This window comes from Nicotiana tabacum, chromosome 15 (assembly GCF_000715075.1).
Source record: "Nicotiana tabacum cultivar K326 chromosome 15, ASM71507v2, whole genome shotgun sequence".
Classification (NCBI taxonomy): Eukaryota; Viridiplantae; Streptophyta; class Magnoliopsida; order Solanales; family Solanaceae; genus Nicotiana; species Nicotiana tabacum.
Window position 1 is genome coordinate 84,877,408 of NC_134094.1, and position 19,542 is coordinate 84,896,949.

At 35.3% G+C, this 19,542-nt stretch overlaps 1 protein-coding gene across 1 annotated transcript; it reads left to right on the plus strand.

The window, feature by feature from the left end:
- The first annotated feature begins 2,563 nt into the window (after positions 1 to 2,563).
- On the plus strand, positions 2,564 to 9,615 carry LOC107813365 (bZIP transcription factor TGA10-like). Its single transcript, XM_016638625.2, has 11 exons — positions 2,564 to 3,111; positions 3,224 to 3,330; positions 3,729 to 3,808; positions 4,061 to 4,183; positions 4,407 to 4,475; positions 4,693 to 4,752; positions 4,884 to 4,961; positions 5,092 to 5,167; positions 6,217 to 6,491; positions 7,193 to 7,435; positions 9,306 to 9,615. The coding sequence occupies exons 1-11, from the start codon at positions 2,969 to 2,971 to the stop codon at positions 9,453 to 9,455; spliced, it is 1,404 nt and encodes a 467-aa protein (XP_016494111.1). The 5' UTR covers positions 2,564 to 2,968; the 3' UTR covers positions 9,456 to 9,615.
- Positions 9,616 to 19,542: the final 9,927 nt, after the last annotated feature.

The window sequence follows — 19,542 nt, forward strand, 5'->3', positions numbered from 1 at the left end:
CCCAATTCACATATCTCACTCACAACATGACTCTCAGGCCCCACCTCAGTCATCAATCTCTCCAGTCTCTCGGGCTCAAAAATCTCATGCCAATCAGCCCAAACAATGATAACATCTTGTGACAACAAATGATAACATAAACTGAGATATGATATGCAAATGAATGGATATGACTGAGTATGTAATTGCAATTTAAGAAAGTATCTTAACAACTGAAATGACTTCAGTGGGCCCTCAACAGAATAAACATATAGCCTAAACATGGTTTCTAACATGGATCACATCTCTATTACTCTATCACGTAGAAATTTTTTGGATAAAGACAAGATTAAGTAACTACACAGTATCACAAAATTAACCGAGCAATAATTCACACGATGCACACCTACACGCCCGTCACCTTGCTTGTGCGTTACCTCACACCAAATATATAACACGTATATTCAGGGATTTATACCCTCAGCACCAAATTTAGAAATGTTATTTACCTCGAACAAGCCAAATCTAATACCGAGCAAGCCAAACGATGCTCCAAATATGCCATCTCGCATGTACCGACCGCCGAACGGCTCGAAACTAGCCAAAATCAACTCAAATACATCAAATGAAGCCCAAGGAAACAATTTCAAGTGATAAAGGTCAAATCTTTAATCAAAAGCCCAAAGTCAACCAAAAAGTCAAACTTGGGCCCACACCTCGGAACCCGAAAAAACTCACAAAAAGCTGATAACCCATTTAATTACGAGTCCAACAATACTAATTTCACTCAAATCCTACTCCGAATCAATGTTCAAAACTCCAGAATTCGCTCTATGAAACTTTAGTCAAAATCCCCCAACTTTATCTTTAGAAATCATCAACCAAATGCTAAAAATGAAGATAGATTCATGAAATATAAATAAAACTGAGTAGAGAACACTTACTGCAATCTATATGGTGAAAATCGCCTAAAACATCGCATCAATCCGAACTCCATAGCTCCAAATATGCAAAAATGGTCGAAACCTCCGAAATATAGCACTTTTTAATCACTGGGCAAATTAATGAACCGCGATCGCGGAACAACCTTCGTGATGAATAACCTACACTGCGTCCACAAATATGCAACACGATCGCGAATCTAGTCATGCAAACGCAAAGCACACAGGTACCCACACTCCGCGACCGCGTTCCCTTATACGCAAACGCGATGGAGAAGCTCCCAACTCCAGCTCTCAGCTCAGCCCTATGCGAATGTAATGGCTCTTATCGAACGCGATGCCCAATCTCCAGAAACTAACGGGAACGCATACTTCTACTTACGAACGTGAAGAAAGAACTACTCAATTCCAGATTTTTCATCTACGCGATCGCACCTCTAACTTTGCGATAGCGAAGAAGACTTGGTGCACTAGATACCAGTAGGAACCAACAAGGCCAAAATGAAGGAAAATGATCCGAAATACGTCCGCAACTCACCCAAGCCCCTCGGGACCCCGTTCGAATATACCAACAAGTCCCATAACCTAACACGAACCTATTTGAGGCCTCAAATCATGTATAACACCTAAACGACGAATCACACTTCAAATCAAACCTAAATGAACTTTCAACTTTCAACTTCCAAAACCCGCGCCGAAACATATCAAATCAACCCGGAATGAACTCAAATTTTGCACACAAGTCCCAAATGACATGACAAAGCTATTCCAAAGTCAACTAATTCGAATCTGATATCCTCAAAGTCAACTCTCGGTCAAACTTATGAACCTTCCAAACCTTCAAGTTTTCAACTTTCGCCAATTAGAGGCGAATCCTTCTAGAATTATCCAAATGTAAATCAGGGCATACGTCTGAGTCCAAAATCACCATCCGGACCTAACAGAACCATCAAAACTCTGTTTTGGGGTCAAATACATAAAAGTCAAACTAAGTCAACTCTTCCAACTTAAAGTTTCAAACATGAAATTCATTCTTTCAAATCACTTCCGAGTAACCTGAAAACCAAAACCGACGATTCAGATAAGTCATAATACATCATACGGAGCTACACATGCTCTCAAACTACGAGTGAAGTGCAAATGCTCAAAATGACCGGTCGGGTCGTTATAGTTGATTGTCTTATTATCATGCTGTTGATACTGCTCTTTGCTACTGTTTTTTTTACATGCCTTGTCCATTGATGTATTTCTTTTCAATTATATTGTGACTATACTTTTCTGGGTCGAGGGTCTCTCGGAATTGTCTCTCTATCTTCACAAGGTACGATTAAAGTCTGCGTACACACTATTCTCCCCAGACCCACTTGCAGCATTACAATTAAATTGTTGTTGTTATTGTTATATCGGCTAATTTGTTTTTTAAATGTTCTTGATCTATGCCATTGTGTTGGGTATTATAAATTGTACTTACAGTAAGTCGATGCCATACTCATATATTCAACTTCTGCGTATTAGTTCAAAAAGCTGCATGAAATGTTAATGTAATATAATAACCACGAAGAGAAAGGGCAAAAAGGTCAATTCACAATATGCAACAATGAGATAGTCGAACAAGGAAGCTCAAAAAACGTCCGTTTCCATAGAGCCCAAACTTGACTTGGAACAATTTTTTTTAGAGAGAGAGAGATGCTGAAACTCTGGATATCCTTCAAGACCTACCGCTTTATCTGAAAAAGAAAATATTTTCTTTTTTGTATTCAAAGAAAGTCGTCTTCTTCTTCTTCTTCACTAGCTAAAAGCTTAAATTAACTTTGTCCGTTTGCTTCTTTAGCATTCAATTCTTCATTTCCTTATCCTCTCTTCACAAAAATTAGTATTCTCACCGACTGGTGCTAGCTGTCTTAGATTTTATCTCTATATATATGTAGTGAGTAAAACGACGTACCTATATTAGAACAGCAAGACAACTCTCTATAAAGAACTCGGGAGGTCGCAATTTTATAAATAGCTGTGTAGGAGAAAGCTATCAGTTTTAATAATTATAAAAAATGGGGCTTGAAAGTGATAATCAGATTTCTTTTGGCAGTGATCATCAGCAACATTTATTATTCCATAATTCTCAGCATCAGATTTCTTTTGGAATGTTACAGCAGTCATCTTCTACATCATCTGTCATTCCAGGAAACTTTATGTAGTACTTATATTTTTTCTTTTTGTTGATTAATTCAAATTAGGGATACAACAGAAATCTGATTTCTCCAATATTTCTCTTGAGTTAATTATTGTTTTTGATCCACGAGCAGAAGCAAAGACATTAATACTGGTGGAGCTAATTATGATTTAGGTGAACTAGATCAAGCCTTTTTCCTTTACCTTGATGGTCAAGATCCTTCTTCAAACCATCTAAGAGGTGAGCTCTCCTTCCTTTCATTTTTCTTCTTCTCTCAACGGCGCGATTCAGAATTCTAAATTTGATTGCATTTTTTACCCTTGAATTCATTATACTTTTAAATGTACGAGCTCAATTATTTTTCTCACGCACATTCGGCAAATTTAAAATCTGATAGTACGTCCTTTGACCACTTCCTCACAGAATCAAAAGCAAGTTTTTTTTTTTCTGATTATAAGGGAAGATATATATTGTTTCCTCCCTTTTTGATTTTATTCTATTCCTTTATGTTTTCAGATATAAGAATTCATAAAGCAGGTTGTACAGTAAAATTTACAAATGAAATATTTTCTTTTTCCTCTATTTCATGATCTTTATAGCTTTTAACTTCAATTTTTTTTCCTTTATATAATTTGCAGAAAATAATTCTGAGATGAGACCACCGACTCTGAACATTTTCCCATCACAGCCCATGCATGTTGAGCCATCATCAACTAAGGTATACAAAATCAAACATGGATAACAAGTTAAATATTTTTTTGATAATTGGAGTGGAACAGCTTGCCTGTACTTCAACTAATTTCACGAAAAATATCCTACCTGTTACTAGTATAAGTAATTTTGTCTACCAAGACTTGGACAGATGGTCTAACTTTTATATGTGCATAGAAAGCCAATATAACATTTAGTTTCATATTCATGCTGTTTTCTAATTAAGAACTAATGGCTTGTTATTTTCTGATTATGGTAGGCAAATACTGGATTGGTTTCTAGTGGTTCCCAGAAATCATCTCAGCCGTCTATAATGGAGTTAACGAATTCTAAAAATGATGTTCTTTCTGCAGCTTCTGGACCTGAACCAAAAGTTGCTAAGGTATGTTTTATTGATTTCTTCTTTAGCAAAATACTACCCTCCGCCGTTCCAGTTTATGTGGCTGGATTTTGAAGTACGAGAGGCAAACTATTTATGAAGATGGGGATCAAATAAGAACTTTATTAACTTCTCTAAAAATAATAGTGTCGCATAAATTATAATTTTTTCCTTTTCCTCTCTTTTTATTTAATTTCCTCTAAAAAGTTTTTATTGGTGGTGGTAGCGAGAATGGAACAGGAAGGGTCTAAATTCAGGTTCAGAGAAAGATGCACCTAAAATACCAGATCATAAGGTAAGACTTGTGGTTTCTAATCTTTTGAGAAAATATATGTCTTTTCTCTACGAGTTATTTATTTATTTTTTGGGATAATTTCAGAGAATTCCCCTCATAATTGATCTCGTAACACTAGTCATTCTCGTGATTTGCAATATTATGCTTATCTCCTTGTTTTGAATTTCTATGTGAATATTTGTGTTTGGCAATTTTAGTTAATTGCTTTTCTCTTCAGACATTGAGGAGACTTGCTCAGAATAGGGAAGCAGCTAGGAAAAGCAGACTTAGGAAAAAGGTACTGTAATTCATTTGCTTAATTATTTTCACTAATTATATTGGTTTGACAGTTAAAACACAAGAGGGTCATCTTTGAGCGATTGTTTAATTTATGGAAATTTATTTCATCTATTTATTCTTCCATTGCAGGCTTATATTCAGCAGCTAGAGTCAAGTAGAGTAAGGCTTGCCCAGTTAGAACAAGAACTACAAAGGGCCAGATCTCAAGTAATAAAATTTAATTTCCCTTACCAGCTCATCCTATTATAAATCTTTTATTCATAGAATCATTTGGTGTTGCTTCTATATTCACAACAAAAAATTTAATATGACCCCAAGAAAAATCAAATATTTGTAGGGATTCCATTTTGGGGGTAATGCTCTTTTAGGAGGAGACCAAGCCCTACCTGTTAATAGGGGCAGCATGAGCTCAGGTACAATTTGAATCCCATAAATTAGGAAAGTGTTTGGTATAATAGAAGTTATCTTCATTATTATGGGAAAGTCATTTTTAGGTGTTCTGTTACAAAAGAAAAGAATTTTGTACTATTAAGATGAAGAAAATTAACTTTTCCCTCACTTGTGGCCGATGGTCTTTTCTAAAAATTTATTTTAAATTTAGGCCAAATACATGAACAGGCAACGGAACTTGACACCGATTTTTACATAAACACGTAAAGTTTGGCTCTTTCCTATCAGGCACGCGAACATCCTCGCATGTGTGCCAATTAAACACAGACTGTTGACTTGTAATATAGCGTGACTTTAAACAAAAATATGTGAAGATTGATTTCTTTGCCGACATGGAGGATTCCAACAGTCGAAAAGTGGATTCTTTATAATCCCTTCCCCAAACCCGAAAATCTACCATATTTTCCCCCTAAATAAACCCTATGTCGTCTCTAACATAGGAGATCGAAGATCCAAGCTAAAATTTCTCAATATCTTTCTCTTGTTCATACCAGTAACTGAAGGCTCGAACAAGTAATTGATTTTTAACTCCATGTTACTTGTAACTCTAACTAATGTTTAGACATTTTTATTAATATTTATTACTCCCTGTTTCAATTTATGTGAACCTATTTCCTTTTTAGTCCGTGCTAAAAAGAATGACCTCTTTCCTTATTTGAAAACAATTTACCTTTATACAATGATTTATAGCCACAAAATATATGTGCCTCATTTTACACCACAAGATCAAAAGTCTTCTCTCTTTTCTTAAATTTCGTGCCCAGTCAAATGAGTTCACATAAATTGAAACAGATGGAGTATTCAAAATTTTCATCAAAATATTTTAAATATTATTGCCAATCTTTAATATACATTTTTCATAAACATATTTCCCGTGCATGCACTCATCAATCAAACATCAAAAAATATTTTTCACGGTATATTTTTCATGGAAAATGACTTCTGTCATACTATAGATAGCAGATATTCATATTTGTAGCTTTATGTTTTTTTCAACTTGTTATGGATTTAGATGCTGCGGTTTTTGATATGGAGTACGCAAGGTGGGTGGAGGAACATCATCGTCTCATTTGCGAGCTTAGAAGTGCAGTTGTGGAGGAACATTTGCCGGAGAACGAACTTCGGATGTATGTCGACAATTGTTTGACACATTACGACCAGATTATGAACCTCAAGAGCATGCTTGCAAAATCCGACGTCTTTCATCTTGTTTCCGGCATGTGGAAAACTCCGGCCGAGCGCTGTTCTATTTGGATGGGAGATTTCCGGCCATCCGAGCTCATCAAAGTATGTCTAAAAATAATTTTTATATCATCATATCACCTTAAAAATAATTACTTGTGACTGCCAATAATAAGTAAAACATCTAGTTATCTTGAATATTAAAACAAATGGAGTATAACTTAATAACTATGCCCTCTTTTTCAATTTATGTTACACTTTTTGCTTTACATGATTTAAATTTCTTAATTTTGACAGTATATTCAGATATGGAATACTTAATTTTTTTAAATAAATTTAAAAATTACATAAAAAGTGCTATAAGTCACAACAATTAATCATTCAAAATATTTGAAAGGCATATAAAAAATTACAGTAAAAGATACAAATATAAAGTTCTTTACACTGTATTATAAGAAATTAAGAGAGATAATAAAAGAAGACAAACACCGTAATCGATATTACTAAAGAATCATTGAAACCCTGGCTAGTTTGCCTAAGATAAATCTGTGCTTTCTTGTCTTTCTTTTGTCTTTGTTTTTCCTCATTTCTGCTTTTCAGCAAAGAAGACTATGTATATATATCCAACTTAGTTGGTGATGGAACAAGTTAAGAAAAATGAGAGAAGTACATAAAGACATGTTTGTTACTACTTCATTTTCCGTAATTTTTATGGGTGAATATTAGATGTATATATTTGGGAGTTTTATGTATATCCCGATAAGATAATCTTGGTTAATTTGTTGTTTCTAATGATGCATGATTAGATTATCCTGAGTCAGATTGAGCCATTAACAGAAGAACAATTTGTGGGGATTTGTGGGTTGCAACAATCAACGCAAGAAGCTGAGAGTGCACTTTCACAAGGGCTGGAAGCTCTGAATCAGTCTCTTTCAGACACATTTGTCTCTGATGCATTGGCTAATTGCCCTCAAAACATGGCTAACTACATGGGCCAAATGGCCCTTGCAATCAACAAACTTTCCACTCTTGAAGTTTTTTTTAGACAGGTATGTGAAAACTTACATTATTATAAGTTTTAACTTATGAATGCCGGTAGTATAAAAGGCTTTTTATACTATCAATTTACATAAAAGTAGCTACTGGTAACAGCCCATAATTGATGGAGTTAGTCCCCGAAAAATAAGATAGACAATCTTCTAAAACATAGTATTAAATTATACGGATAATTCTTGCATTTTTAGTGTTAATATGTTTAAACCTCTAATTATATCACAAAGGATAGTGCTTTCTCGAGGTTATCTTTTATTTCTTCAGAATTTAGCGCTAAAATAAATCTTTTTGCATTATGTTTATGAGATAAGATATCACACTAAGTAATGGTGATAGATTGGTAGGGCGCGAGGAGAAGAAAATGTATATCTACTCCTACTTTAGTTGGAAAATCTACTCCATCTATGACCAATTCTCTCTCACTGCTCATTCCATACACACACACACACACACCCATTTAATGAATTCAATGTATACCCAAGCAGGAGCTTAAAACCCATTCGTAGAGTATGCCATTTAAGTTATATACACTAAAGAATAAAGATGTAAACAAAATTACACTATCAGTAAACTTCAATATATGATATTTGGTTAGTTACCATTTTTATTTGGTTCCAAGTAATGTCTATCAAAATATTTATTCTATAGTTATCTAACAAGTAATGCGAGTGTTTAGATAATTTTTCTGAATGTCATTTTGCATGAATTTCGGTCCAAAAGCAAACGCGAGCTCAATCTTGTACAACTTATCACGCTTCCAAATAGGCGAGGGATACAAAAATATAAGTTCATGGTTCATATTGTATAAAGCCATAACCATAAACCATTTTAAGAAACACATTTGAAAGTGCACACATCCACGTATCATAACTCTAGATTTTATTAGAAAGAGTGGCAAAGAAAAGGGAATCAAAGTTCTCCAAAAAATTTACATCAGGGTCATGAACTCGACTCTCTTCAAGTCATTACTAGTTCTCATGAATATTGAAGTAGTTATGGTAAGTGGCGGAGCCAGAATTTTGGTTAAGAAGTGTCAAAATATATAAAAGTAAACATACCAGGAAATTAAGGGGAGTCAATACATAGTATATATACATATAATTTATTTTTTTACCTACCTACACAATATATTTTTTTCGCGAAGGGGTATCATTTGACACCCCTTCCTATAAGGTGGTCCCGCCACTGGTTATTGTGTACATGTTCTATAACATTAAAATTTCAGATTTCCCGGCTCATATCCAACATATAGCATAAGGAAACTAGCATGCCTTAGGGTCGTTTGGTACGCGGACTAAATTATCTTGGGATTATAATCCCAGGACTAATTTATACCATATGAGAGGTGAGATAAAATAATCCCAAATTTGATGGGATAAGATGAGATATCTTGGATTAAGTCTGGGATTAAATTTATACCGTATTTGATTGGCGGTATAAATTTTATACCAACCAAACACAGCAGGGAATAAAATTGCAAAAAAATAAAAATACTTTCACATTCTGAATTTATAATAAAATGTTACGAGCGTGCTCTCAAGTCAATTCAACCATCAAATCAATAACAACCAGAGTCTCAATAGTCATAGGGTGCTACTTATTTTGTTAAAAATTATGGTGATTTAAAAATCTTACATAAAAGCATAAAAAGTCAAACATGAATTGACTTCTTACTTAATTACGTATTTAATACTCTCTTGTCTCATTTTGTGTATTAAAGTTGAGTTATTGTACTAAATATTGATGAATAACATCTTCTTGTATTATAGACGAAAAAGGAAGAAATATCATACAAAGATTGAGACATATGGAGTACAAGTGATTGACCAAAGAAAATAATTTATTAATGATTATTTTTACTTACAGGCTGAGAATTTGAGGCACCAAACAATTCATCGGCTGCATCAAATTTTGACAAGTCGTCAAGCGGCGAGGTGCTTTTTGGCAATTGCTGAATATTTCCATAGGCTTCGAGCTCTTAGCTCTCTTTGGGTGGCGCGACCTCGTCAAGAATAACAAAAGAAGTTTTTACTATAGCTACTATTGGCTTGGTCTAAATATTTGAGCGCGGATAAATTTTTATCGCTAGAGCCAGGCCATTATTGCTATTTTTCCCCAAACTTTTAGTTTTTCACCTTTTCATTCCTTTTTAGTTTTTAAATTTTATTTTATAGTATTTCTTTTGCCCTCTAACCTCTCCTCTAATCCTCTCCATAGAGATGTATAGCAGACAAAGAAATAGAGACAATTTTTCCGAAGTATCTTTGAGAATATTTCTCCTTTGTTTCCTCCTAAAGACTTTCAGTAATACTAAGAAAAAATTGAGTAAATTTTCATTATAAGAAAGGAAACTTGACAACATATAATACAAGGGAAAAGGAAGCCTACATGACTAAATTTACTATGTAGTACATAATTAATGGTTTGTATATTTGAGTAGTCAATTTTTATATTGGAATTGGTTATTTCACTTTGGAGGATAAAAATGCGCTTGGGTTTCGGATGGGGTTCAAAATTGTGTGAAGGATATCTTTTTATTCGAAGGATATAATTGTCATATCAGTTTCATTTTTATACATTCTTGACGATTATTTGTTGACAACACTAGGGGTGGGCGTTCGGTACTTCGGTACGGTATTTAAGAATTACGGTTCGATACTTCGATATTCGGTATATCAATTGTGTAATACCGTATCAAATTAGTTCGGTATTTTCTTGTTTAGTGCGGTATGATTTCGGTACGGTTTCGGTGCCGTTATTAGTAATAACAATAAAGAAATAATATCTTCAAATGGTGAATGATTTGCTAATAAATTTTGATTTCGTTCGTAGAGTACTGTAGACAAGTTCTTCTATTTATTGTGTAAGCAGATAATTGAATCTTTACACTCTAATCTAATAGATCCATCAAGGATGGCTGAGTAATAATTCCAGGATCAACATTCAATGGAAATGATATTCCACTCGTAATGTCAAAGATGATCATTTTTACTTTCAGTGTTCGGTTGGACATGTCTTAGTTTTACTGGCTAGGGCTTAAGGGTTGGACTTGGGCTTAGTTTTATTTGGGCTTAGTTTTACTACCTAGGTTTACTTAAAATATTTAGTATACCGAAGTATCGAAACCTCAATACCGAGAACCGTACCAAAATATCGAAATACCAAAAAATTAATACCGAATTATATCAAAATACCGAATAAACTGATACCGAAATACCGAATTAATTCGGTTCGATTCGGAATTCAATTTTTTGGGTTTCATGCCCACCCCTAGACAACACTCTTTTGTCTTAATTTAATTTGTCCTAGGAACCATCTTCTAGATGGGAGAAGCAAGAGTCCGAAACTAAAGTAGTGATTAATCGAATTCAAACGATCAAAATAGGGGAAAACAAGGGAGCATGAAATATATGCTCTATACAACATCTTGCTAACGGCCAAATGTAACGTCCGTTTGTTAGCCTAAGAACATATAACGCTATGTATTTTATGCGATATACATTTTCTTTCTACAGTACAAATTTTCTGGCTTTCTAAATAATTGCCCAGGTAATTGTGCTATAATATCTATAAAATACAATTATAGCGCATGAATAACATGCACCATATGCTCATTTTCTGACGGTTTGAATCACAAATCTGAAAATTATACCAAAGCACCTATACTACACACATTTTTTATATGCCAAAGGCAGTTTTAGTTGCTTACTTAAGTTGGATTTTCATTCGTGAAGAAGTCATTCTTGAGTGAATTTGAACCGAGTTTGCCATTTTTCTTCAACATTATTTATATTTCTATTTATCTTAATCAACCTATACGAAGTTCCCTCTGAGCATTTCTACAATGACGGATGACCGAAGAGTCTAGCTTGTGTTATACTGGGGCGGTGAGGCTGTGGTGGAGTATAACTTGGTGCACTATAGTTATTCTCCACAAAGTGTTGTTAAATTACCACAGACATTGAAATACCAAAAATTAGTATCTCTGGTACGTAAAAGAATGAGTGTGAATAAATATTTGGTGAATCTTAAGGTAACCAAAAGATATCTGTGTTCGCTTACACCGCAAGGGGTTGCTTGTTATGCTGATTTTAACATCGAAGACGATGAAATCCTGACAGATTTTTTGATCATTTTCTGAATGTTTGAATCACAACCCTGAAAATTATACCACAAAGAACCTATAGTACACACATTTTTTATGTGCCTAAGGCAGTTTTAGTTGCTTACTTATGTCGGATTTTCATTCGTGAAGAAGTCATTCTTGAGTGAATTTGAACCGAGTTTGCCATTTTTTTCCAACATTATTTATATTTCTATTTATCTTCATCAACCTATACGAAGTTCCCTCTGAGCATTTCTATAATGACGGATGAGAGAAGAGTTTAACTTGCGTTATTCTGGGGCGGTGAGGCTATGGTGGAGTATAACTCGGTGCACTATAGTTATTCTTCACAAAGTGTTGTTAAATTTTCACAAACATTGAAATACCAAAAATTAGTATCTCCGGTACGTAAAAGAATGAGTGTGAATAAACATTTGGTAAATCTTAAGGTAATCGGAATATATCCGTGTTCTCTTACTCCACAAAGTGTGGCATGTTATGCTGAGTTTAACATCGGTGACGATAAACTCTGCCAAATCTTTTAAGGACTCTGGACGAACACGAGGATGTTGTGATAAGCATGCTGGAAATGTACGTAAGGTCCGAAGCCGTTAATATGATTGATGTTCCGAAAACTACAACTAACACTCAACCTCTTGGAGGTGTTTAGAGTTGTTTTATCATAATAGGTTCCCTATGAAAGAGTCTGCCCTGATCTGAACGTATCTCCATGGCTTAACGAGGAGAGAGGACACAACTTCTCGCCAATGCAGCAGCATGGAGGATCGACAAATTTACAGGATTCACAGTCTAAGTGGTAAATACTTACTTACTGATTATAGTGTAAATATTTATTTTCTATATATAATAACAATATGTATTTCTTTCATAAAGGTTATCGACCTTTTACTAGTTATAAAAAAACTAACAATGGAAATCTACCTACTTTTGGAGGGAGGGATTATGCTGGTCCATCCTCGAGTCATTACCAATTTGACAATCTTGAAATATGTTTTTAGTTTTGAAAGGATGAATAATGATTTTTCATCCGGGACTCAGCATCATGTGGAATATACAAGTTATGAATAGTAGGTTTAAGCATTACAGCTAATAAATTGTATTGAGATGTCCAGAGTATTAATTAGTTGATCGTTTGTGCAGGTAAAATGAGCAACATGACAATCCTATCCTAACTTAGTTAGAGGATGATGATATATTGAATCACGATATGCATATGCACAGAGTGAGGAAGATGATAATGACTACGACAACAACGCCGATGAGTCAGGCGATGAAGCACCCTTCACAGATAATAGTAACAATGAGGAACTAGATTTGACAATGGAACATGATGCCTTCACTGAGCATGCTCCATCTTCTCCACCTACTGCGAGACCATCGGGGTACCAGTTGCGTTTGACATTCCATTCTAGGGAGATTCCCTACCTTGATCACTTGCCATGTACGCTGGGTGCGGATGCCCTTATAAGGGATCTTGCTGAAATTCGTACAACAATTCGGGATGAAAGTAGACTAATGGATCTCCACACAAACATGCTTTTCAATGACAAGGCTGGAGTGATTAAAGCAGTGCGAATTTTCAGCATAAAAACCGTCGGGAGATCGAGGTTGCCGAGTCATCAAAATAAACATATAAGGTGATTTGTCGCCGATGGGATCAAGGTTGCAGTGGATGCTTCATGGGAGAAAGTCGGAAAGTAATATGTGGGTGGTTGAGAAATACATTAGCAAACGTACTTGTAATATGGACACATTCGGTGAAAATTATTTTAATTTGAACATTGATTTGATTTTCCTTATCTTGAGTTTACACATTAAAAAGATGTATATGCACTTGTACCATAAAGACACTTTTACTAGTACAACATGGCGCATGTATAAGAAAGGCATGCAATGGTACTACGAATATTATCGTAGGTACTTCAGAAATGGTACAAATTAAATTCGGGTCTTATCTTGTCGAACCGAAAAGACGTATATGCACTTGTACCCTAAAGATTTTTTTACTAGTACAATATGTAATAGTATAAGATGTGTTATGCAACTGAACCACGAATATTATCGTGCATACTTCATAAAGGAACAAATTAAATCATTCAGAGTGGTTAGTATAAAGTGTCACTAATGTCTACCAACCAATAACGTAATCCATTAGCTATGTCAGAGTGGAACCATTTTTCGAGTTCGAATACTCGAACAACACAAATCACCGTTACAATCGACGTTACGTTACAAATATGAAATGACACCTGAATGGAACTGGCGTGTAGTTCAGGCTAACGTACTCGAAGAAAAGCTGCGGGGACTCGATGTTAAAAGACCAAAGAGTGTTGCAAAATCTATGTGGTGCAATACACCACAATTGTTAAATGTGGCGTTGAATCGTATGTGCGAAGAGAACAATCATATGAAAATACGCAGCATCCGACATAGATCTTGTAATGATGAATACGTCGCAATATCTTATTGGGATTCAGATTAAAAAAAACCGTAACAATAAACCAACATTCTTCTTAAGGGGTCGTTTGGCAGGGTGCATAAGAATAATGCTGAATACGGTGTATTAGTAATGCAGGGATTAGTAATGCATGGATTAGTAATGCAAGTATTAGTTATACATAAGTTGAAAAAATGTACCAAACAAGGTATTAGTAATGCACAGAGCTAATGCTTGCATTATTTTTTCTAATACCTCGGACCCCTAAGTGTGTTCCGCTTTTTTTATTATATAGGGCATTATGTGCAATTTGCATTGTTATTTTTACTTATATAAGCATGTATCCTTTACGTAGAAGGATAGAAAAACATTAACATTGTTAGCCATGTCAGGCAGAGGAAACATAAACTGGTCAATATTCTTTCCGAAGGACCCGAGTACTAGTGATAGAAAGAAACTCTAATCAAACTAGTCTTTCTACTGATTCATATCCAGAAAACAACCAAAACAATTTCGACACATATAATCCTCACCTCCTGATAGAGCGAGAAGACGATTTTCGTGACGTAAAGTACTCTGACCCCGACGAGTATTACTGCTGACTACGACTAGAGGGGGCACATCCGTACGCCGAATCACAATGCCTTGTTCATGTCTTGGCGAGACTAGAGGCTCCCATCCCAAAAAGATTCTCACAATCCATGCCTCGAACTGATCGAGAATCTTGAGAGTTGCGGTGACAGGATACGAAAAGAGAACAACCGAATGTTATTAATATGTGGGCGATTCTACTTAATTTTGTAGAGGAACAAGCGACATCAACTGATAGGAGTTGGACATTAGCAGAAGGAAGAAGTGTTCTAGCAAACGAAGATTTTCTATCGGATGATGATATTGAGAGCTTCTATCCTACTAATTGGTAGACTTTCTATTATTTCATTATTGTATGATGTTTTAACCAAAAGTGTGTTCATCACCTTATATGATTGCTGTAACTCAATAATACTGATATATTGATCTTCTCTCTATATGATCTTCCAAATTACTCATGCCCCGTCTATGTATTACGTAAAATTTTATTTTTCTTCATCATTTCAAACTATATAGTACTCTAGTGAGGAACTGAGAACTGTATCTATCTATCTTGAACCCTTGAAGCTTAATAAGCACTAGACTTTAATTGCAGCGGCAAAAGTCTTCAACCAGAAGCTGAAGAGTGGAAACCACCACCAAGATCTTCGTCAGATTATCACTTACCACCACCACTACCAAGTGTTTTTTTTCGAGCCCGGGCCCTTGAAGTTAATCTCATTACTAAAAAATGTGTACACCATGTAACGATCCGACCGATCATTTTGAGCTCTAGCATGTCGTTCGGCAGTTTGAGACCTTGAATAGCTTCACTTCATATATTATGACTTGCACGTATAGTCGGATTAGATTTTCGTGAAGATCAGAGTTGGTTCGGAAGAATAATTCTCAATTCGAAAGCTTTAAGTTGGAAGATTTGACCAATGTTTGAGTTTTGAGTAAACAATCTCGGATCAAAGTTTTGACGGTTCCGTTAGGTTCGGATTATGATTTTAAACTTAGGCGTATATCCGGATTTGGATTTAAAAGTCCGTAGGTTGATTTGATACTTTTTAGCAATAGTTGGAAGATTGAAGGCTGATAGGTTTGACCGAGAGTTGACTTTGTTGATATCGGATCCGAATTATGGTTTCGGGAATTGGTATAGGTCCGTTGTGTTATTTAGGACTTACCTGCAAAATTTGAAGTCATTCCGAGTTGATTTGGTATGGTTCGGCATGGGTTTTAGAAGTTTAAAAGTTCATTAGTTCATTAGGCTTGAATTGATGTGCGATTCATAGTTTTGATGTTATTTAGTATGATTTGAGCCCTCGAGTATGTTCCTGTTATATTTTGGGATTGGTTTGTGTGATTGGATAGGGTCTCGGGGGCCTCGTATGTGTTTCAAATGTGTTTGGGTTGTGTCGCGCTGTTATTTGATGTTTTGGTGTCGTTTCCTTGGGTATAAAGAATACTATATGGAGAAAATGACCTTTGATTTGTGATTTAATTGAACCATTAGATCTGTATTGTAATTACGGAGTCATAGCAATAACAATCATCGAATTCTGATGTGGTATGAGAGAGTTATGCCCATTTTCGTGTCGGGAAAGATTGCTGGTTTCTAGTGCAAACTTTTGTTCTTCGCGAACGCGACGAAAGATTTCTTGGTTGATCGGTCAACGTGAAAAATTGCTCTTCGCGAACGCGAAGGTGACCTATGAAGGTAAAGAACAAAAATCATCTCGACAATATTTTAAATGGACGAACCGAGCAATTTAGTATTTTGAGCATATCTTGAGTTCTAGAGCTCCGTTTGAGGTGATTTTCGCGGCATTGTTCCATGATTATTTTCATTGGTTATCATTTTTATCCGTGTTGAAATTGTAGAAATTGGAGTTTTGAGCCCTAAAGTTATGAGATTGTAAATCCTTGATTTGAGGGTCAATTCATGGACGAAATTGGATGATTTTCGGAATAAATACTATATAAGTTATGGGTAATAAATATTTTTGATAATTTTCAAAAATCGGACACGTGAACCCGGGGTTGACTTTGTTGACTTTTCTTTAGGAGTTGGGAATTTGTTTCTAATTTTTATTGTATGAGTATTGGAGTATATTTTGATTGGTTTGCACGTTGTTTCATTAGTTTCGGATCGTTTGGCATCGGTTTGTGGCTTTAGAAAGGCCCTAGAGTTGGTTATCGGATTTCGGAGTGAGGTAAGTCTTCTGTCTAACCTTGTGACGGAAAAATTATCCCGTAGGTATTAGATTTATTACATGCTATATGTTGTGGGAGCTACGCACGTATGGGATGACGAGTGTCTGTATGTATGCTAGAATTCTCGATTACGTCCGGGTAGACTTAGACTCATACAATGCTATTGTACTATTTGACTTATTCTTGCGTGTTTAATTGCTTTAATTCACATTATGACCCGAGACTGAACTCGCGTAGAGTAATGGACTCTCTATTTTAGATACTTGTCAAGCTACTTGTTTAGCCGCAAGAATTGTACTTTCCTTATAGATTTCTCCCGCGTTGTGTATTCATCGAAAGTTTTTTTGAATCTCATAACTCATACGTATATTCGTGAGTGGGGTCAAAGTTCCATAAAAGCTTCATATTCTAATGGGATCGGGTTGAACGCCTCAGCAACACTCTTATGGGATCGGGCCATTCACCTCGGCAGTATCATGTATCACACTCTTATGGGATCGGGCCGTTTGCCTCGGCAGGATATTGTAACACACTCTTAATGGATCAGGCCGTTCGCTTTGATAGTTTCATGTATCACACTCTTATGGGATCCGTCCGTTCACCTCGGCAGGATATTGTAATACACTCTTATGGGATCGGGCCGTTCGCCTCAGCAGTATGATGTACATAGTCTTATGGGATTGGGCCATTCGCCTTGGCAGTTTCATGAAATACTCTTATGGGATCGGGCCGCTAACCTCGGTAGAATCGTGCATAATATTTGACAAGAAGCCAGCGTACTCGTGAGTTTTTCTGACTTGAGATGTAACGCTCTATCTGGTGGGGACCATATTATATACTCCATTTTAGGACTTCGTGTTTAGTGTTCAGATGAAGATCGTATCATGTACCAATATTTGTTTTTACTGTTTAATTACCATATTTCGTACTTGTCTACTTTTACTGTATTTGATTTATTAGACCTCTAGTAAGTGTCGATCGATGTCGACCCCTCGTTACTACTTGTCCGAGGTTAGGCTAGATACTTACTGGGTACGCGTTGATTTATATACTCATGCTACATTTCTGTACTTATTGTGCATGTACATATTTTTGTAGTGGTTGGGCGCAAAGGAGAAACTATTACGGGGACTTTACGGTGAGCTGCATCCCATATTATGATCCGCAGCACACGGAGTCTCCTTCATGTTCGTTATTATTATCCTGTCTATTGTACATTTCAGACAGATGTTGTATTGTTATGGTACTTACTAGTAAATACTCATGCATTTGTGACATCGGGTTTTGGGGGTTCCTAGTGAATGTTCATTATTGTAGTTCACGTTATTATGATCACTTCACTTTATGATTTATTTATATTCGTAAATTTGGTAAATAAAAGCACAGGTTTCCATGAGTTCCAGATTTTATTCTATTTATTTAATGATATTTCTGATTTTAAAAATTAAATTGAATAATTTAGAGGAGGTTCATGCGTTGGCTTGCCCACCAACACAGTTGGGCGCCATTAGACTACAACATTGTAGGCCTACAACCACACTACACCATTTTAGGCCTACAACCACACTAATTATAGACCACGCTTGAAAAGTATTGTTCTTATACTTTAAGATTCAATTTTTAGTTTTGTTCTTATACTTTAAGATTCAATTTTTCTAGTTTCTTACTAATGGTGATGAAAAATAATCTTCTATTGTGTACAATATTTGGGTATCTTGGTACAATCTTTGTTTTATATTCAAAGTTTTAAACCTTTTCTAATTTTAGATTCTTGGGCTAAAAAGAAGTAATTTTGTTTGTTTAATTTTTGGGTATCAAAGTTTTTATTTTTTTACTGATTTCAGATTCTTGGGCTGAAAAAAGTAATATTTTTTGTTTAATTTTTGATATTTTTGTATAGTTTTCGATCTTATACTTAAAGCTTCAGTTTGTCTAACTTCTTATCGATGAGGTTGATAGAAGTTATTTTTTTTTTCCGAATAATTACTGGGCTTTGTATAGTCTTTATTTTATACTCAAAGTGTGGTAGGGCCTGAGAGAAGTCATAGCAGGGGCTGGTTGTAAATTGGGTGGAAAGATCTAGCATGTGTGTTGGACAGCAAAAGGGAGTTTCAGATCTATATTTGATGAAAAATTTAGATGACTATACATGATTTATTACAAGTCAGCATTGCTACTAATGTCTGTACCCATTTGCTCAAGATCTTAAAACTAGAGTTGTATGCAGTGGTTGGGGAGAAAATTTGACTGATATAGGGCGGGGAAGAAAAAGAACTAAAACTTATTTGTGAATCATGCCTGATGTCTAGATCAACCAAGTCACGTTTTCACACAAAATATTATTTTTCTAATATTGTGCGAACATTTTGAGGAGTAAAAAGACTTAATTCTGTTGCTAAACAAGCCATTGCTAGGTTAACTTGGCAACTAGATTATGTCAAATTGAAAAATTTGTGCATCTAAAATTATGTCACTTTTGGTGGAGCTTTGTTCTCCAAATTACTTTCAATGGCTAAGAATCTAAAATTTCATTACGTGCATCTAATACTTTATGCGCCAGCTTTACTGTATATTCCTTTGCGGGGGAGATCGATCATGACCTATTATGGAATTTAGGTCGTGACACACCACAACTTTACTTCACACCTCTAGTTTGTAGATTAAAAATAAATACATAATACATAAATACTATTGAAAAGTTGATGAACATAACCATAATGAAACACAAAATGAACTAGGATTTAGGG

What these genes read in the sequence shown, in the direction of transcription:
- LOC107813365 (XM_016638625.2), top strand. Translation starts at nt 2,969, where the DNA reads ATGGGGCTTGAAAGTGATAATCAGATTTCTTTTGGCAGTGATCATCAG. An exon ending in TTGAGCCATCATCAACTAAG is followed by an intron (nt 3,809 to 4,060) that starts GTATACAAAATC and finishes TGATTATGGTAG; the next exon opens with GCAAATACTGGATTGGTTTC. An exon ending in TTGAAGTTTTTTTTAGACAG is followed by an intron (nt 7,436 to 9,305) that starts GTATGTGAAAAC and finishes TTTTACTTACAG; the next exon opens with GCTGAGAATTTGAGGCACCA.